At 38.4% G+C, this 22,645-nt stretch overlaps 1 protein-coding gene across 2 annotated transcripts in view; it reads left to right on the plus strand.

Moving 5' to 3' along the window:
• Positions 1–1,272: 1,272 nt before the first annotated feature.
• LOC124545166 (Fanconi anemia group D2 protein) overlaps positions 1,273–22,645 on the plus strand; it is a 207,201-nt gene continuing 185,828 nt past the window's right edge. The window contains exons 1-3 of one of the 2 annotated variants that reach the window (XM_047124001.1): positions 1,273–1,543; positions 1,917–2,065; positions 16,992–17,131. In XM_047124001.1, coding sequence (XP_046979957.1) covers positions 1,372–1,543; positions 1,917–2,065; positions 16,992–17,131 — 461 coding nt within the window. In that variant the 5' untranslated portion in view covers positions 1,273–1,371. Of the gene's footprint in view, positions 1,544–1,689; positions 1,801–1,916; positions 2,066–16,991; positions 17,132–22,645 lie in introns of those variants that run through there. The other variant, XM_047124002.1, reaches the window with a different exon arrangement.

Raw genomic sequence — 22,645 nt, forward strand, 5'->3', positions numbered from 1 at the left:
GTTTATGTTTCGTTTCTTTTTTCAAAGCCAAAAAATGTGTCAGGCTTGTCGAGTATCCTGGAGTGCTGGGTTATCGAGATCCCAGTTTTCAGTGTTGTAATGTTGATCATATGACTCTAAAATGCTTAAAAAACTTTAAAGCTCACTATTTTTCATCTAAAATTTAGAAAATTTCATGGGGCAAGACCCGAGTATGGGCCCCAACATATATTTTTTATAAGTCGGTGCCCTTGGTACTCTGCAAACATTTGGGCCACTTTGGTAATACTGTGATACGTTGGAGGCATTCACATCAGGTACGCCGATCATACCTTGATAGAACTGACGGTTTCACTCATCTAATTCCTCAAAAAACTTTGTTTGGCTCTACAAGCCTTTTTCGCTCACCATTCGGCAAAGATATCGCAGGATTTACGTCAAGTTTCCTTGCCGATAATTTAAGTTGAATTAAATCGAATTGGATTTATTTTCCTGTAGACAACTGTTTTGTTGTATAAGGCATCGTCATTTGTTACATAATTATACAGTTGGTTACAAAAATGATGCAAAAGCTAGATACATAATTCTACAGATGGTTATACAAATGATTATAAGAAAGGTTAACATATATAGATACTATTACATGAATATTGCATATCTTGTAGTCATCCACAATTAGTTACACCGGTAGTACAGACAAATTTTGTTGTATGTCATAAGTTTAAATGTTGTTAGTTCACAATCACAATTGTGTTAGTTCACAATCACGTTCGTTTTTTGTCATATAAAAGAGTATCATATTTCTCATTGTATAAAAGAGCATAAAATTTTGTTATTATGTATGAATTTACTTGTACTATAGAATGCTTTCTCTTTCAGCCATTTCTCCACCACCATTTTAAATTTATTTTCATGCAACTCCCTTGTGCCATGTGATGCGAGCCAATACGTCTCCTGCAAAATTAGTGAGGGACAATGCGTTGAAAGAAAGGGCGAAATGCAACAAGTCTAACCCACAGAAAGATTAGCTCGTTGAAATACTGTGCAAATACTGTTACATGACACTAAACATGAAGTAGTTCGAACAAACTGAGGAAATTATTAGCGTAGTGTCACTGTACCATTGTTGTTCAACTAATTTATTAATAGTTATTTTCCTATTTTACAATTCGCAAATGGTATTTAACATTACTAACACACTCCACGATCACAGCTACACATTGTATTACCTTTCGCGCTAGGACTATACCACAGTCTGTGACTATACTTTGGAGATTTGAGATAGTCTATCTCTGGTGGCGCCTGTTTCGTTTTGTTATTGTTTTGACTTTTTGGCGGTAAAGTTTGGTTGACTAGTATCGAATTTGATGGTGTGATTGTTGTGTAATCACAATGTACAAATCTAGAAAACGAAGGACCGTGTCGTCAGATTCTTCGAGTTCTCCTCTACCCAAACAAGCCTCAGTTGTTGTGGAGAAGTCAAAACAAATTAAGTCATATTTTGATGATACAGTGTCATCGTGTGGTTTCGTATTTGGCGTGGGAAACAAACCAAACGGCTTAGGTACGTAATGTGGACATAATATGCCTAACATCGTGGACGATCACAGAAGCAATATTTATTGTTTTAAACAGTTGTTAACAGCTGCAACGAAATGACCTTGATACCATGTTAATAGTTAACTGATAAGCTAACCCGTCCCATACCTGTGTTTTAACCAAACTTTCAGAAAAAATGGTACATATAATGCCCTGACAACAGTTTAGACTGAATGCCCCGTCGCCTAACATCATTTTGTTGCATATTTTATCAAGCTCAAAGTATGCGATGTTTGTAATAGCCGTGGTTCAAGAATGACATTTAATTAACAGTATTGTTCTTGTATAGCCTCCAAGCTGATACTTTTTTTGTGACAGTCAGTAATTGTCTGTTTCAGCATGTGATCAAGCTGTCTTTGCGTACAAACTGAAGAACAAACTTCAACAACATCATTCATTCCCAAGCAACATTGATGAATTCGTGGAAAATTTGGAAACCTTCATTAACAATGAGGCAGACTTGAAGAAAGCTTTAACAGATACTGAGGTTAGAACTGATTTAATTTTAGCAGTTCCTCTGTGAAATTAGGCAGAGGACGACAGAGCATCATACGTCTGAAAGATAAGAATGCAGTTTTTAAACTTTAGTAATTGAACTGTCTTTCACTTACACAGTGCAACATATGTTTTGTTTCGTAATGTTTGATAATCAGTTATAATTTGGTAATTTTGCTTTCAGTTCTGCGTTCACCTAAAGATTCCAACTTCAATAAAAAGCCTTGTCATTTTATAGTCACTGTTAATGCCTTAACAAACGAAAACTGAAAGGAAGAGTCTCCTCCTTAAATATCTTGTTAAAATTTTTTTATACTGATCACAACTTTTTAACCTGCTGGCTCTCTAGTTCTCAACCAGAAAAAGTTAGCAAGTAGCTAGGCCTTGTTAGTTACATTTCTTGAAGCCCGTAGTAGGCCCATCAGTGCATTCTTCCAAGAGACAATACTCCTCCATCCAGCACAGAAAAGCCTTTGCATACTCTGCATAATCTTTTTTTACATTGGCCTTTGGACTTCAGTTACCATGTTGGTTGAAATCATCAATCATTATGTAGATTTTGCTTCTGTGGGGATCCACAGCTTCTAAGTGTTTAATAAATGAATAAATTGCCCATTTTAGGCTATATTTACTTGTGCTATCAGGTAATTTCAGCTGTGACCCATTATCGAGCATATTTGCCATGTTATTATTAGATATCGATGTGTCGTAACACATGACACAGCAAATGTGCTTCATAATGGCTCATGGTTAAAATTAGCTAATAGCATGATTTTAATAAAGGACAATAGATCCTACAACAGACGACCTACTCTTTTATTAATCATTATGCACATTTTCCCATTTCCTGCCATAAGTTAATGAGGAAAGAGGGTTTAGGCCTATTACAAAATGAGTTCTACAGTTAATATGTTTATTAGAAAATAGGACTGTTCTTTAGTATGAATGTATTTTGAAATAATGCAGTAACCATTGGTGTTTCCATACACAGATCTGAAGCAGTAATAGAACAGTGATATAAAGTAATTTGGCCCAGATAGGCAACTGATTCAAAGTGTTTTCTAACAAAATATCTAGAGTGGACACTAATCGTTTCTTACCAGGAGTTTTTGGTGATTTGCTAGAATTATTCGTGGAAAACTGCTTGTCTCCCAATACTACATATGCTTTATCCTGTATATGTAGCTGCTCTTAGGTGAGACTTTGAGCTGGGATAGAGGAGCTCATTCCACTCCTTTTGCATGTGGCAGCATTGTGCCACCTGCAACATGATTTTTTGAGCATCACTATGTACCACTGATGTCATAGCGCCAGTAATCTTTTTATTATTGTGTCCTAACACATGATAAATGGAAGACAGGGTTACAGGTCAGTCTACAATTTCCAAGTGGTCAAGAGCAAATGTAGAAAGGCAAAACTTCCAGTGAAGGCAGATTGGTTGATTGCAGTAGTGCCAAGCACTGTCACAAGGTACCTGTTATGAGAGGTGCGGAATTTAAGACTTGATAGGATGCTCGCAGTAGGAGACTGAAGCATACTCAAGGGTCTGATTAAAAATGTTTATTTGCAATCAAACCAATGACTATACTGACAGCTAATTCTAAACATTAGAAAAAGCTAAGGGTGCAACTAGTTGCGCACCAGAAGTCAGTACCTGTGCTCTTGGACAGAGCATTGACAGTATCAGCGAAAACTAGCAGCATTTTAAGTTGAAACTTTGAGAGCAGCACCCCAATTGCTTACCGAGGCTGGCAGCGAATCACACAGAGTTGGCATCCCAACGATCTGACTGAGAACTCTGTCTGAATATTAAAAAAAAGTAGTGTAATGCCACACTATTTCTCCCTTCCTACAGTTGACCCACCTATCCACCAACACTTTGCAGGCTTCAGTAAATCTGATGAGTGGCTCTGCACATCCAGGGTGCCTCTGCCAAACCACATACAGATTTCTCCCTTTCTAATACTTGAGGGGTAGGGATGTATTTGGACTTAACATTAACAAACTCAGAATTTGGTAGCAGCAGCATTCAGCTGAAAGCTAAACATCACTCCCTTTATCGTATGGCCAGTAACAAGTGTTTTACTTCACTTGGCTCCAGCCAGAGGCCTTTTGTGAATGGGGACCACTGTTATAGCTCTCTAACCAGTGTAAACCTACTGACATTGCTGTATCTGCTTAGATGTGCCTTTTTGTCACCATCTTCTACTGTGATAACTTACAACAGTGTGTAGACGGTGGATGGAGTTACCAGGTAATTCTCTGAAGTGAAACTTCTCCCCTGCGACAGCTATCCAGAATGTGAGCAATTCACAGAGCTCTAGCGGTACTTTTGACATCCAGTAACCTAAGCACTACAACTTTTGCCTATTCTCAGCACTGTGTCTTTGATTTCCTATCTCGTAGTGCACTTGTTGGTTTCCAACAGTGTTAAGCTTAACAATTTACATGTCACGACATCGTCAGTGTATAATATCAATATTATTATCAGTTTCGACAGAACTATGCTGTCACCATCAGGAATTGTAACATTATTAGATGTAAATGCTCTTTACAACACTGAAAGTCACATATTGATGTTACGTTAAATTGTTATAAAAAGTGACAAGGAACACATGAATGTTACAAATAATATACCACTCAATTGAAACATACAACATGTTGTGCTGGTGTTCCAGCATACACTAATCACTTGACACCACATTGGCGACTAGCTAGTATCCACTGGTTGGCAAAATGCTCTCCATGTATATAGACAAAATGACTCAATAATGCCCTCTCAGGTCATGTTAGTGTTATTGAAACTAATCATTGAGTAAAGCTTCCTCTCAGCCACATCTTCCTTAGAAGCTGTAGAGCACCACATACACAAAATACATCAATATTTATCTTCATGTATTTTTAGCAAGGCTGCTAAAACATTGATGTTCATTGCTGTAAACTTGCCACCACCACCACCACCACCGCTACAACCACACTGTCCATCTGTAGTAGGAATTAAGCAAGGAGGAAATTTAATCAACTATTATAAATCACTGTACATAGAGTGAAGCTTTATGTGAATGTGATGATAAGTCAAGTAACATTGTGATGATCACTGCACCATATGTAAGTGTTCCCCTTTGTCAGTTTCCAGATAGACATTATAGCACATTAATACCTGTTGCATAGATCATGAGTACAACATTTTGTAATGATGTGGAACGTGTCAGTTTAACATAAGATTTCTTGATACAATATACATCTGGGAGAAATCATAACATATAACCTCAATGAAAAGCCAACATGGCATAACAGAATAAACAAATTGAGTAGAGCACAATATATCACCAAGAACACCTACAACAAAAAGAGCCTATCAATAGCAACAAAATTAAAACACGACAAAACAGCCACTCGACCAGAAATAACATATGCAAGTGAAACCATCTTCAAAACAACTAACATTGCACAAATAGACAAAATACTCAAAACAGAGAGAAAAATCATCAGAACGTGCATCAACAAATCGTACCAGAAAGATGGACACTGGAGAGTAGCTACAAATGAAACTGTCTACAAGGAAATAGAACCGATAATGAGTACATTCAGGAAGAAACACATTTCATTTTTTGGACATCTAATCAGAACACCAGAGAACAGGATCATCAGGAGAATAATAGAACAATTGTGGAATAGTAAGTGCAACATTAATTGGATTACAGAAATCAATGAAGATATGGATGAGCTACAGAATACATTGGAAGACATAAGAAACGAGTTTGCAATAACCCTAAAGGCATAAGTAGCTGAACATAACCATTTCAGCAGATCATCAGTGTGTTTCTTCTAATTCAATTTTTCATTAGTGCACATACCCCGACATTTTGAATATTCTGCCTTAGTGACATACTTCTATTTAAAGTCTATATTTATCAGTGGTGTTTTGGCATTTACTATACAGAATTGTATGTACTGTGTTTTTTCAAAGTTTATTGAGAATCCATTTTCAGAGAACCACATAATAATTTTCCGAAAGACATTATTTGCAATTTCCTCACCTGATTCTTGTTTATTGGATATGATTACTATACTTGTAACATCATCAAAAAGAACTTGTTTTGCATATTAATGAATATAGAGTGGCAAGTCATTAATATATATTAAGAACAATGAGGGACCCAGTACTGAACCCTGTGGGACACCATTCTTGGTACCTACCCAGTTAGAGGACTCTGTTGATTTTTGCAGACTGCCTGTTCTCTTAAATTCAACTTTCTACATTTTCCCAGTTAAATATGAATTGAACCTTTTGTGCACCTTTCCACTCGTACCACAATACTTAAGCTTGTCTAGAACAATTTCATGATTCACACAGTCAAAAGCCTTTGACAGATTACAAAATATCCCAATTGGTGATGTTCAGTTATTCAGGGCATTAACATGTAGTCAGTGAAAGCATATATAGCGTTTTATATTGAAAAATCTTTCTGAAATTCAAATTGACGTTTTGTTAGTACTTTATTTTTGCAAATATGTGATGCTACTCTTGAATACATTACTTTTTCAAGAATGTTGAATAAACCTGTCAGAAGAGAACCGACTCGTGGAGATAACATCTTGGACCTACTGATAACAAACAGACCCGAACTTTTCGACTCTGTATGTACAGAACAGGGAATCAGTGATCATAAGGCCGTTGCAGCATCCCTGAATATGGAAGTTAATAGGAATATAAAAAAAGGGAGGAAGGTTTATCTGTTTAGCAAGAGTAATAGAAGGCAGATTTCAGACTACATCTACATCTACATCTATACTCCGCGAGCCACCTTACGGTGTGTGGCGGAGGGTACTTATTGTACCACTATCTGATCCCCCCTTCCCTGTTCCATTCACGAATTGTGCGTGGGAAGAACGACTGCTTGTAAGTCTCCGTATTTGCTCTAATTTCTCGGATCTTTTCGTTGTGATCATTATGCGAGATATATGTGGGCGGTAGTAATATGTTGCCCATCTCTTCCCGGAATGTGCTCTCTCGTAATTTCGATAATAAACCTCTCCGTATTGCGTAACGCCTTTCTTGAAGTGTCCGCCACTGGAGCTTGTTCAGCATCTCCGTAACGCTCTCGCGCTGACTAAATGTCCCCATGACGAATCGCGCTGCTTTTCGCTGGATCATGTCTATCTCTTCTATTAATCCAACCTGGTAAGGGTCCCATACTGATGAGCAATACTCAAGAATCGGACGAACAAGCGTTTTGTAAGCTACTTCTTTCGTCGATGAGTCACATTTTCTTAGAATTCTTCCTATGAATCTCAACCTGGCGCCTGCTTTTCCCACTATTTGTTTTATGTGATCATTCCACTTCAGATCGCTCCGGATAGTAACTCCTAAGTATTTTACAGTCGTTACCGCTTCCAATGATTTACCACCTATGGCATAATCATACTGGAATGGATTTCTGCCCCTATGTATGCGCATTATATTACATTTATCTACGTTTAGGGAAAGCTGCCAGCTGTCGCACCATGCATTAATCCTCTGCAGGTCCTCCTGGAGTACGTACGAGTCTTCTGATGTTGCTACTTTCTTGTAGACAACCGTGTCATCTGCAAATAGCCTCACGGAGCTACCGATGTTGTCAACTAAGTCATTTATGTATATTGTAAACAATAAAGGTCCTATCACGCTTCCCTGCGGTACTCCCGAAATTACCTCTACATCTGCAGATTTTGAACCGTTACGAATGACATGTTGTGTTCTTTCTTCTAGGAAATCCTGAATCCAATCACAAACCTGGTCCGATATTCCGTAAGCTCGTATTTTTTTCACTAAACGTAAGTGCGGAACCGTATCAAATGCCTTCCTGAAGTCCAGGAATACGGCATCAATCTGCTCGCCAGTGTCTACGGCACTGTGAATTTCTTGGGCAAATAGGGCGAGCTGAGTTTCACATGATCTCTGTTTGCGGAATCCATGTTGGTTATGATGAAGGAGATCTGTATTATCTAAGAACGTCATAATACGAGAACACAAAACATGTTCCATTATTCTACAACAGATTGACGTAAGCGAAATAGGCCTATAATTATTCGCATCTGATTTATGACCCTTCTTGAAAATGGGAACGACCTGCGCTTTCTTCCAGTCGCTAGGTACTTTACGTTCTTCCAGCGATCTACGATAAATTGCTGATAGAAAGGGGGCAAGTTCTTTAGCATAATCACTGTAGAATCTTAAGGGTATCTCGTCTGGTCCGGATGCTTTTCCGCTACTAAGTGATAGCAGTTGTTTTTCAATTCCGATATCGTTTATTTCAATATTTTCCATTTTGGCGTCCGTGCGACGGCTGAAGTCAGGGACCGTGTTACGATTTTCCGCAGTGAAACAGTTTCGGAACACTGAATTCAGTATTTCTGCCTTTCTTCGGTCGTCCTCTGTTTCGGTGCCATCGTGGTCAACGACTGACTGAATAGGGGATTTAGATCCGCTTACCGATTTTACATATGACCAAAACTTTTTAGGGTTCTTGTTTAGATTGTTTGCCAATGTTTTATGTTCGAATTCGTTGAATGCTTCTCTCATTGCTCTCTTTACGCTCTTTTTCGCTTCGTTCAGCTTTTCCTTATCAGCTATGATTCGACTACTCTTAAACCTATGATGAAGCTTTCTTTGTTTCCGTAGTACCTTTCGTACATGATTGTTATACCACGGTGGATCTTTCCCCTCGCTTTGGACCTTAGTCGGTACGAACTTATCTAAGGCGTACTGGACGATGTTCCTGAATTTTTTCCATTTTTGTTCCACATCCTCTTCCTCAGAAATGAACGTTTGATGGTGGTCACTCAGATATTCTGCGATTTGTGCCCTATCACTCTTGTTAAGCAAATATATTTTCCTTCCTTTCTTGGCATTTCTTATTACACTTGTAGTCATTGATGCAACCACTGACTTATGATCACTGATACCCTCTTCTACATTCACGGCGTCGAAAAGTTCCGGTCTATTTGTTGCTATGAGGTCTAAAACGTTAGCTTCACGAGTTGGTTCTCTAACTATCTGCTCGAAGTAATTCTCGGACAAGGCAGTCAGGATAATGTCACAAGAGTCTCTGTCCCTGGCTCCAGTTCTGATTGTGTGACTATCCCATTCTATACCTGGTAGATTGAAGTCTCCCCCTATTACAATAGTATGATCACGAAACTTCTTCACGACGTTCTGCAGGTTATCTCTGAGGCGCTCAACTACTACGGTTGCTGATGCAGGTGGTCTATAGAAGCATCCGACTATCATATCTGACCCACCTTTGATACTTAACTTAACCCAGATTATTTCACATTCGCATTCGCTAATAACTTCACTGGATATTATTGAATTCTTTACTGCTATAAATACTCCTCCACCATTGGCGTTTATCCTATCCTTGCGGTATATATTCCATTCTGTGTTTAGGATTTCGTTACTGTTCACTTCCGGTTTTAACCAACTTTCCGTTCCTAATACTATATGCGCACTATTTCCTTCAATAAGAGATACTAATTCAGGAACCTTGCCCTGGATACTCCTGCAGTTTACCAATATTACGTTAACTTTTCCTGTTTTTGGTCTCTGAGGACGGACGTTCTTTATCAACGATGATAATGTCCTCTCTGGTAAGCCGTCGGGTATTTTATCGTTTCGCCCAAGGGGGGGGTCCCTCTAACCTAAAAAACCCCCGTGTGCATGCCACACGTACTCTGCTACCCTAGTAGCTGCTTCCGGTGTGTAGTGCACGCCTGACCTGTCTAGGGGGGCCCTACAGTTCTCCACCCAATAACGGAGGTCGATGAATTTGCAACCATTATAGTCGCAGAGTCGTCTGAGCCTCTGGTTTAGACCCTCCACACGGCTCCAAACCAGAGGACCGCGATCGACTCTGGGCACTATGCTGCAGATATTAAGCTCAGCTTGCACTCCGCGTGCGATGCTGGTTGCCTTCACCAAATCAGCCAGCCGCCGGAAGGAACCAAGGATGGCCTCAGAACCCAAGCGGCAGGCGTCATTCGTTCCGACATGTGCTACTATCTGCAGCCGGTCACACCCAGTGCGTTCAATAGCTGCCGGAAGGGCCTCTTCCACATTACGGACGAGACCCCCCGGCAAGCACACCGAGTGCACACTGGCATTCTTCCCCGACCTACCCGCTATTTTCCTAAGGGGCTCCATAACTACCTAACAGATCAAAACGAAAATTTCTGTTCCGACACTGACAATGTTGAGTGTTTATGGAAATAGTTCAAGGCAATAGTAAAATGCGTTTTAGACAGGTACGTGCCGAGTAAAACTGTGAGGGACGGGAAAAACCCACCGTGGTACAACAACAAAGTTAGGAAACTACTGCGAAAGCAAAGAGAGCTCCACTCCAAGTTTAAACGCAGCCAAAACCTCTCAGACAAACAGAAGCTAAACGATGTCAAAGTTAGCGTAAGGAGGGCTATGCGTGAAGCGTTCATTGAATTCGAAAGTGAAATTCTATGTACCGACTTGACAGAAAATCCTAGGAAGTTCTGGTCTTACGTTAAATCAGTAAGTGGCTCGAAACAGCATATCCAGACACTACGGGATGATGATGGCATTGAAACAGAGGATGACACGCGTAAAGCTGAAATACTAAACACCTTTTTCCAAAGCTGTTTCACAGAGGAAGACCGCACTGCAGTTCCTTCTCTAAATCCTCGCACAAACGAAAAAATGGCTGACATCGAAATAAGTGTCCAAGGAATAGAAAAGCAACTGGAATCATTCAATAGAGGAAAGTCCACTGGACCTGACGGGATACCAATTCGATTCTACACACAGAGTACGCGAAAGAACTTGCCCCCCTTCTAACAGCCGTGTACCGCAAGTCTCTAGAGGAACGGAGGGTTCCAAATGATTGGAAAAGAGCACAGATAGTCCCAGTCTTCAAGAAGGGTCGTCGAGCAGATGCGCAAAACTATAGACCTATATCTCTTACGTCGATCTCTTGTAGAATTTTAGAACATGTTTTTTGCTTGCGTATCATGTCATTTCTGGAAACCCAGAATCTACTATGTAGGAATCAACATGGATTCCGGAAACAGCGATCGTGTGAGACCCAGCTCGCCTTATTTGTTCATGAGACCCAGAAAATATTAGATACAGGCTCCCAGGTAGATGCTATCTTTCTTGACTTCCGGAAGGCGTTCGATACAGTTCCGCACTGTCGCCTGATAAACAAAGTAAGAGCCTATGGAATATCAGACCAGCTGTGTGGCTGGATTGAAGAGTTTTTAGCAAACAGAACACAGCATGTTGTTATCAATGGAGAGACGTCTACAGACGTTAAAGTAACCTCTGGTGTGCCACAGGGGAGTGTTATGGGACCATTACTTTTCACAATATATATAAATGACTTAGTAGATAGTGTCGGAAGTTCCATGCGGCTTTTCGCGGATGATGCTGTAGTATACAGAGAAGTTGCAGCATTAGAAAATTGTAGTGAAATGCAGGAAGATCTGCAGCGGGTAGGCACTTGGTGCAGGGAGTGGCAACTGATCCTTAACATAGACAAATGTAATGTATTGCGAATACATAGAAAGAAGGATCCTTTATTGTATGATTATATGATAGCGGAACAAACACTGGAAGCAGTTACTTCTGTAAAATATCTGGGAGTATGCGTGCGGAACGATTTGAAGTGGAATGATCATATAAAATTAATTGTTGGTAAGGCGGGTACCAGATTGAGATTCATTGGGAGAGTCCTTAGAAAATGTAGTCCATCAACAAAGGAGGTGGCTTACAAAGCACTCGTTCGGCCTATACTTGAGTATTGCTCATCAGTGTGGGATCCGTACCAGATCGGGTTGACGGAGGAGATAGAAAAGATCCAAAGAAGAGCGGCGCGTTTCGTCACAGGGTTATTTGGTAACCGTGATAGCGTTACGGAGATGTTTAACAAACTCAAGTGGCAGACTCTGCAAGAGAGGCGCTCTGCATCGCGGTGTAGCTTGCTCGCCAGGTTTTGAGAGGGTGCGTTTCTGGATGAGGTATCGAATATATTGCTTCCCCCTACTTATACCTCCCGAGGAGATCACGAATGTAAAATTAGAGAGATTAGAGCGCGCACGGTGGCTTTCAGACAGTCGTTCTTCCCGCGAACCATACGCGACTGGAACAGGAAAGGGAGGTAATGACTGGCACGTAAAGTGCCCTCCGCCACACACCGTTGGGTGGCTTGAGGAGTATCAATGTAGATGTAGATGTAGATGAAGTGAGATTGGGCAGTAGTTGTTAGCATCAGACATATCCCCTTTTCTATGCAATAGTTTAACAGTAGCATATTTCAGTCCATCTGGAAAAATGCCCTGTTTCAGTGAGCTGCTACATGTATGGCTGAGAATCATACTTATCTGTTAGGAACAAGCTTTTAGCACTCTGTTGTAGATGCCATCAATTCCGTGCAAGCTATTACTTTTGTGTGAATTTGTTATTTTCCTAATTTCAGTAGGAGAGGTGGCTTGAATTTCAATTTTATGAAGTTCCATAGGTATTGCCTCTTCTATGTACTGCCTTGCATTTCTACAACACTTACAAAATGATTAACCTATCAAAAAATATTTTCTACCTCTGACTTTTTGTTTACACACTTTTCATTGAGTTTGATAAAAATATAATCTTCTTGTGCTGTTGGTTGCAGGGAAATACCCTTTTAACAATATTCCAAATTGTTTTAATTTTATCATCAGAGGTGTTAATTTCAAACATAATGCACGTACTTCTGGAATTTTTAATAACTTTTCTTAATACAGTGCAGTAGTTTTTAAGATGTTTCACTGTTTCTGGATCATTATTTTTTCTAGCTATGATATGCATTTCCCTTTTCTGTTTACAAGACATTTTTATCCCTTTAGTACGCCAAGGCTTTTTAGATTGTTTCTTGTAATTAAATTTCACTGCTTTCATAGGAAAACTGTTTTCAAATAAACTCACAAAGGTATCATGAAATTGGTTAAATTTTAAATCAGCATCAGGTTTCGTGTACATCTCATCCCAGTCTAACTGTTGCAGACTTTCCTTAAAATCTACACTTGTTCAGTCATTAATTGAGTGCACTAATTTGGAGGACTGTTTTGCATTGTCTATGGCACTATGTCATATACTGTTAACTAGCTGTGCATCATGAGCAGACAGACCATCCGTAACAGGAAAAATTTTTATTTGCTTAAATTTATCTTGATCTATAATATACATCATCTATCAGTGTGCTGCTTTCCTGTACCATCCGAGTAGGAAAATAATTGACTGACGTCAGATTGAAAGAGCCAGGTAATACTTCAAGGCCAAGCTTTCTATTGGACTTTTTCAGAAAATCTTCATTGAAATCCTCACAAACAATAATTTCTTCCCCCTGTATGGTGAATAGAACAACAAAGAATCGAAGTTTTTCAAAAATAGCTGAAAATGTACCAGTGGGAACCTATAATCAGCTACTATTATAAAAGTACTATTATTTGGTTTGAGCTCACACGTGCATGCTTCTGTATGTTGCTCCACACGAAATTGTTTAGTTTGTAAATTTTTCACACTATGATAAATTTTAACAGATATGACAACTACTCCTCTCTCCATACTGCCTGTACTTACATGTGCTAAAATCTTATATCCACCTACATTTATCTTTTCCAAATCTGTTGACTATATGATGTTCAGAAGGCATAGTACATCTATTACACACTCAGTTTCTAAACCTTCTAAACAAAAAATAAGCTCATCTACTTTGTTTTTTAATCCCCTGATATTCTGATGCAATATACCACCATTATTTTTCACTCTGCTTTTATTAGAATCTTGTGATGTACTAATATCATTTTTCACTGTAATTTTTTTAAAATCTTGTGATATTTTAACATCTCTAGTACCTGTCTGCCTGAGCTTCTCATTAAGCTTAAATTCATTCAATATTGAATCATTGGACACTGATCTTAGCCAAAAAAGAGCTACTCCCATGAGTTTCAGTGCCTCCCCTTAAAGATTTTACTATAATCCCAGCCAATTTACCCTTCCGTTTCCTATTGAGATGCAGGTCATGTCTTGTGAAGTCCCAGATACCAATACCATCAACAGGAACCAAACCTATGCCTGACAAAGCAGCTGATCTACCTCCATATTGACCCTCCTGACAGAGCTGTTCATTTGGGATCAACCATACCACATGGAAACAGGAACCAAGCCAGCGTTTGCATAGTTTGTTGCAGATGCTGCTTTTACAAGATCACACTCAAATATTGTAGCCCTGATACCTATCAGTACTGTTTCCCATTCCACTCACTATCAGAACATGGTCTTGATTAGTAAAACCCGTGCGCAATGATCCTTCATCCTCTATCACATGGCTAATACATGCACTGGGCTTGACCTGCTACCTGTCACCAAATTTTTTGCACAATATATGGCCCACACCTCTTCCATGGCTACTACCTAACAACTGAACTTTCCTCTTACTTTCTACTTTTCTTGAAACAGTTGGTTTCCTGGTGAAAGTTTGTTGAGTACTGACTACACTTACATCTCCTTGAACTTCTTCCTTAGTTAACTGATGTAGCAAGGGAAATTTGTTGTTCTTTCCAATGATGAAACTGTCAGATACTGTTCTCTTTCTGTGGACCCCTGTTCCCTGTTACCACTTCCCTCGTGCCTTCACCCTTCTCTCCCCTTAATCTCATCAGTATCTACGTAGCACTAACCAGTTTAGCCTTAAGGGCTCTAATCTTCCCTTTGTGTTCAGTTATTTTCCTATCCCTAAAACATACTCTGCAATGCCATGGAAGAGACCCATTTACTTCCCCAATTCCCATGTAACTATATTCCCCCGATGCAACTGTCTCACAACAGCTGCATAGAACCCAAGAACTAACTTTCCTACTGTAGTTCAAACACTTCTTGCTCACAGTTGTTTTCAATATTTTAATTAAATTTATCTAGGCAATAGCAGTAATATTCTGTTAACTATACATCACAAGAGTCACTAAAGTCATGTGGAACACAAATGTACATGTATACTATTAATATATTAGTGTGTTGCACTTCTGTACCCAAAAAATTAGGCATAAGATTGTGTATGCGTGATATTGACTTTATGCATTTTGAAAAAAATAGGTATAACTTAAAACGTTTAATTTACTGAGTAGATACGGCACTACTAAATATATGTGTACTGAAAACAATCTGAGTTCTTCGCTTAATACTTATATAAATGTCAGTACTTTCAAATAACCTGTGTAGTAAAACATTTTAAATTCATAGGCTATGAGATAGGCAAAAAACTCTCTTGATCATATCACATTTATGATTTTGTGTAGACACTGAATGTTGGTGTCTCTGCTGTAGCTCTAACGCTTGTCTATTTTTATTCTATTATCTTACGTGGTTGGGGCAACTACATGCATTCACAAAAAATATTCTTAGCCCAAAAACTGATGGCCAGAACAGTCTGTGATGTCAACTCACTATCTTTGTGCAGGTCATTATTCAAGTAACCTAGAATACTAGCTCTTCTGTCCCTGTATGTATACTCCATCATGGTATTTGTGGCTAATGATACAGACTCATTCAACATCAACTGCTACATTCTCTGAGCGAACACTTGGCAGAAAATCAATTTGCAGTCCTGTAACATTTTATCAACTATAGTACAAAACAGTGAGCACTATTCTGCAGATTTCATTTTCATCGTTTCATCTCCACTTCTGAAAAATATGAGAGATTTCAAAGATTTTCAAATTTAAATTGAAATGCTTTCTTGTGGCACTCTTTTATTGTGCGCAAAAGATCTTCACAGTAGTTTGGCATCTTTTGCTGTGTTATTTGTTTGTATATGCTGCTGCAGATCTTGTGTTTTCTTGTTTCAGCTTCTAAATTTAACTGTCATCATTTTATGAATTATGTAGTGATTTTTTTCTGTGACTGAGTAGATTCGTTATGTAAGGTACCACAAAACTGAAGAAAAATTAATAAAAAAGACGGTTTCAAAACAACTGATGTGCATTATGCCGTCACATTGATACTACATTCCAAAACATTGGCATTTCTATTTTTATAATCATACATATGCTGGGCGTAAATAATTAACTGAGCAAATGAAAATACAGTAATATTTTTGTTATTGTAGTTTTCTCATTACTGATGTCAAAGCATGAGAGATTTATCCTGAAATGTGAAGTATACATCCATTCTGTATTTTAGAATTCTAGAGAAATACTGCATTTGTTATGTAACTTTCTCTTATGTTATGTCACTTATTTGTTACAGTTGTTACACAAAATAAAGTAAAATGAAAAAATGCTAACTATATTGATGACAAAAGAATAATGCCTATTCACTAGATGCCCAAACAAGAACAGCTGGAGCTGATTGAATGTCACAGAGATTTAAACAGTTTGTGACAAGCTTTGGAACTTTATGTAGAATATGAAGTTCCATCATCACCAGGCGACGATTCTTCTGGAAAACATGGAATTCTCAGAAATTACACTGTACCTTGAAAATCAGGGAACTCTTAGAGAGTTTCAGAAATTTCATAAAATCTCAGGGAATTCTGTGGTTTTAACATGGCATTAAAATTTAATTTTATTGAGTTTTATGAATCACAAATATTAAAATACTTACTATTTGAGAGTGTGTTAATTATATGGACATTATTCCATATTATTGATGTTTAAAAACTGCACTCAAATTACTGCTTGGTGGGTGACAGGAAGTTTCATGAAGCAATAGTTTTAAATTTGTGTTATTGCAGCTATACTTTTAAATTTGTGTCAGTCTACCATTTCTCAGATGTTCCAATTTTTGTTTCTGGTGACTAGGTGCTGCTGTTTGTTATAAAGACTGAAAATTCTAATAGTGAAATGTTTCTTTCTCTTTTTTGTTTTGTTTTAAGACTACGGAGGACTGTGAAACCACAAGAGGAAATGTTCAAGCTAGTCTGCTACAACTGTTGCTGACAGTTGATTGCATCCAGGCACGTGTGATGAAACTTCTATTTGAAAAACTATTAGAATTTTCATTTGCTGCTGAAAGGTAAGTGTAACAATCACCAGTGACAACATTTTGGGAATTTTCAGTAATATCTGTTGTGAATTAATAGTGATAAATTGTTATCTCAAATTGGTAATGCCTTCAGAATTCCATCCATTGGACCAGTGATCCACTACACTCAACTTCTTGTAAAATATTCCCAATTTGTGGCACCCAGAATTAGATATCCCATATGAATCCTAGCCGTGGAAGAAATTTTCATTGCTAGTATGTGGCCAAAAGAGGTGACGATGTTATGGACTATGATTCCTAATTACCAGACTTTGTGTACCAGTGTTGCGGGTTTGGTTCCAAATCTCTCTGCAGTTGTTATGGAGTCAGTGCATAATTATCACAGAGTTGACAAGATAGTGCTGTTAGATTGTGTGTTAGTGCTGAATTTTACTTTTTGCCATTCTCTTCAGTGTTGTAAAATACAACCACTACCCTACAGTCCACATATGTTGATTACAGTGGTCCATACTCAATAGTCAAGTTGAAGACACACAGCATGTAAGCTGCTGAAGTGGGGTAAAACTGAAATGGTGACACAAGACCCTGAACCACATTAATTTAAAGAAAAGGCTAAATTCAACTCTTGTATACTTGCTGTGTAGTCGTGTAGTGTCAACAAGTGTATTGACAAGGTAGAAAATGCATGTATGTATCGCTGTCCAGAGGGACATAACCAAGAATAAAGAGAAAGGTTAGCTACCAATGAATGTGATCCATTTTTAGACTTGTTTCAGAATCCCAGTAATCTTAATGGACGGATTTCAATTATGTCAATTTCTAGCGTAAAGTTCAGTAGGCAGGCACTTCATATTGTAGCCACATTTGACAGGGAAAACTCCTGGGATGTCTTCCAAGCACTTGTAAAAGCTTGACTGTGATAATTACAAACTATTTTTATTTTTATGTAATAGGTAAAGTGTCAGTAGCTTTCATACAAATTCACACATACTTTACACACATGATGATCGCTGAGCCTTCAGGAAAATAAATTTAAACATGTTGCATGACAGGTTAAAGAATATGGAATTGCTCTGTGACAATAATATTTCAATTAGTGCAACTTTTGGTACATTCCTAAGCAATTTTCTAGAGGTGTTCAATGAAAACTTTTCACCTAAAACCTACTGTAGCAAAGTGACAAGTAAATTAGAATGGATCACTAAATGCATAAAAATATATAGTGCTTGACAAAAGCAGCTATGTAATAAAATAAAGTATAACAAAGATATTGCATTCACTGAATATGTTAACTATTTTAAAATTGCATTTAAGAATGTTGTGAAAGCAGCAAATCAGATATCAAACAGTAGGCTAAATTTAAGGCATATAAATAAATGAAAAGCAGTGTGGTCCATTGTTAAACCTGAATTGGTCATTATAGTCTGAAACTCCGAAATTTCTAAAATTAAACTTGAAAATTATATCACTGTGAACCCTGCACAAATGTCGGAGTGTTTTGCTGAATGTTTCATAAATATTCTGAAACCAGGTGATGTCAGTATAGCTGTTTGCCAGAAAAAAGTAAATCCCTTTGGGTTTGATGTTATTACAAAGGTTATTTGCAGGCTGGGAAGGGATACCCTAAATGGTAAATCGTTTGCTAGCTGCATTAATAAATACATTTTTTGAATGAGATTGTCTCTCGCATGTATTAAAGCATACAGAAATGAAGCCACTCATTAAGGAAGTGTTTAAGAACATGTGTAAATTATCACTGTATCTCTCTTATTTCTGCCGTATCAAATAAGTTCGGCAAAGTAACCACTATCTAAATATGAAATTCTATTGTAATGCAGCAGATTATTTTGAAAACCAGTTTGGCTTCCAGCAAGAAATAACTGCTGTTACCTCACAAAAGCCTTCAACCATGTAAAATGTGTCACTGATCCGCAAACTAGATAAGTGTTGAATTAGGGAAAGTGTGAGGCAGTGGATTACACCATACCCATGTAACAGAAGGCAGAGAGTAATCATCTCCTCAAACACAGCAAATTACTCTTCAAAATGAACAGTGACATAAGGTATCCCTGGTGGCTGCAGTCTCAGTCTTGTTCTATGTGCATAACTTGCCCATCGATGGCAACACTCCACTTATTCTGTTTGCAGATGATACATCTGCGTTAACTGAAAATTGTGAAGCAGAAAAAAATCCCTAACTGTGTCATTAATACACTTGTAGCTTAGAAAAATGGTTCAAACTATGCACATTATCTCGGAACTTCTCAAAGTCATCTATGGCACAGTTCAAGACACATCAGTCAAAATGTCAGGAAACTAAAAATAAGTTATAAAGATAATGACTTAGCAGAAGTGAAATGTATCAAATTTCTACAGCTAAATCTAGATAGGAATTTAAGTTGGAATTTGCGTGTTGAATATCTTACAGGTAAATAATATACCTTTTCATTTACTGTAGAAACCTTATCTGGAACCACTGGTATGGATACAAGGAAAATTAAATACCGCAGATATTTTTGTCAGTTATTAGGTATGACAATGTTTTCTGGGGAAGTTCTTGCAATACATTGCACATACTGAAGATCCGAAAACAAGTTGTCAGAAGTGTGTGCTGCACATCCAAGCGAATCATTATTAAAAACCTTGCAATTTTTAACAGTCCCCTATCACAAAAAATCATTTTGTGCTTATTGGTTGCTATTATTTCCTCAAGTGATTAACTCCTCAGCCTTGTAACTCGTCTACAAATGTTATGGATAAATGAATAATTTTGTGTGTCATAAAACTCAGTCAGTTGTGAATTTCGATTTACTTTCTCTTCCCACCATCACCTATTTCTTAATCAATGAAATTTGTTGACTTGTGGAGAATATATGTGCTATTCTCAGTGTAAAGGAGTTTGTATTCGAAAATTAGGCATAGAAATACAACAGTCAATCTGATAAGGATAAAAAAGCGCATTTCAGATAATAGAAAATATGCACAAAAAATAGTGAGAAAATATTTTTATGGAACATTCCTCAGTGTTTAAAAAATTGGAAATGTATACCGCCTGACAAAAAAATGAAGCACTACAGAACATGTGGTTGGATGTCAATGTAATTTTATACACACACACACACACACACACACACACACACACACACACACACACACACCATTAGTGAGTGTGCAAATTATTGGAGTTACAATTTTCTGTGACAGGTAGAGTTGCCACCAGAGTACATTAGTGTTGTTCATGTTTAGTGTTGTTACAAGGCCAAAAAGGACATATAAGGGACATGAACAGTGTCTACTGTTATGTAATCACTGTAGAGGACACAGAGGTGCCACATAGTCGCTATTGGCACCTGACAGAGTGTGAAAGAGACCTTATTGTGGTTCTCTATTTTGCCGACTGCTTAAATCTGCAGTATCCAGATTTGTGGGACAGTAAGATGTGATGGTGGCATGTTGTTGTCTGCGTGGGAATCTGAGGGCAACTATACTCGCCATCAAGGTTCTGGCCAACCATGTCTGTATTGTGCACATCATAACCCCTTCACATCTGCCCTCTCCATCCAAGAACAAGTAATGGACACCCTATAACACTCTGTGTCATCTTGCACCATCATTGGTGAGAATGACGGCGACCTCAGGAGAGGTCTTATTCTTCCAATGTTTTGGAGAGGTGCAGCAGTAGTCTCCTGGTGTCGTGGTGTTGGTTGCCATTGAGTATGACTCCAGGTCATAGATAGTAGTGATTGAGGGACATGTGATGGACATGATGGACATCCTGCAGCCTCAGGTGTCACCGCGTGACTGTACAGGGGTGCAATTTTTCAACAGGACAATGCTCATCAACACATGGCATATGTCTCTGGACTGTCTGCATGTTGCTGAAATACTCCCATGGCTAGCGAGATCCCCATACCTGTCCTGATAATGTGTGGGACCAGCTTGGACGTCAACTGTATCCTACTGCCAGGATGTGTGATTAGTTAACAACAGTTGTGGGTCAGCTTGCTTCAGAAGAGGATACAATGGGTTTATAGTAACCCAGTTGTGGGCTAGCGTGCCCCAGGATAGGATACAACAGTTTCAAGACACTATTCCCAACCGAATCAGTGCCTGCACTTGGGCCAAAGGAGGTGCATCATCATAGTGATAAGTTAGATCATACTGCTGAGTACTTTGTAAATTTGACCCAGTTTTGTAATCACTGCAAAACATCAAATATACTCTCACCCTGTGAAGTTTCATTTCATTTCTTCCTCCCGTTCTGGGTGCTTCCCTTTTTTTGCCAGGTAGTGTATTACATTGGAAAGTGACTTCATTTCTTTGGAGTGAGAGTAGGACAGAAGGAGAAGAGAACAATAATGAAAGTCTAATAACAGTATAGACTAGAAAATTTGTTTGAGAGAGAGAGAGCAGTTGATAGTTTAGACATGATGTATGCAGAGACAATCAGGAAGCATAGTTGAGACAAAAACAAGCAACAAACAAAGGAAAATAAAGTAAGAAGCAAAGAAGCAAGTGACGAGGTACAAATAATCAAAAGAAATAGAAGAAAGCAAAGTAACTGCAGAATCAAAAGGAGACAAAAATTTCTAATCGAAAGGAAGTAAAGGATGAGACAGCCTAGAAACAATAAACAAAAATGAAGTAAGCCAACAAATCTCCAGCTGCTCTGCATCGGATGGTGCAATGTTATACTGATAAGTGGACTTACACTGTGAAGGTCTTTGTAAATTTGACTCGAGTTTGTAATCTCTGAAATAACACCACATGACCTCTCAACGATTTTTCACATTTATACTTGTGTGCTACAAAAATATTCAGTTTAAATGATGCACCACGTTAAAGTTCTCTCCAAATTGCATCATTTTTGGTACACTTCGTTGCATAAAGATACTAGTAAATCTAACATTGCCAGTTAAAACATTACCTATATTCCAAGCTAACAGTGAAGGCTGCTACATTACTGCTGGAAAGTAACTTTTTGGTGATTAAATTAGTAATCTTTTGAGGATTACGAAGGGATGAATACCTCAGGGAGAAGTGAAAGAAACACTGAAACATACAGGGTTGTATTGTCAAATTAGACTACCAACTCTTATGTGTGATCTGATGTTTTCCTGGCATATTTCTATCTTGTAGAATTCTCAGGTGTCCAGCTGGGTAACATTGTAATTACTCCACACTATTTTGGCAAACATATTTGTTGCTGTCTTCAGGTGGTCCCTGATGACTGCTGCTTGACATCTGTCAGTATCCTTTATAAGCTGGCTGTTACCCCTCGATCATTCCACTTCTATTGCTATCCATGCAGCCGCCATGGTGGATGATGGTGGTGGTAATGGCACCCAGCTCCTAACTCTGGTTTCCAGTGTCTAAACTATCTCTGTTGGGCGCAGACCTCACGGTATGGGAACTCCAATCTTCGTGCTTCCACCTTTTCCTTCTCCATTGTGTGATACATTTCCTTTCCTCCCACACAACTCATTTTGAGCAACCATTCATTAAACAGCGTTGCCTTGGTTCTTATGAGTGTACCAGGCAGTC

This window comes from Schistocerca americana, chromosome 8 (assembly GCF_021461395.2).
Source record: "Schistocerca americana isolate TAMUIC-IGC-003095 chromosome 8, iqSchAmer2.1, whole genome shotgun sequence".
Classification (NCBI taxonomy): domain Eukaryota; kingdom Metazoa; phylum Arthropoda; class Insecta; order Orthoptera; family Acrididae; genus Schistocerca; species Schistocerca americana.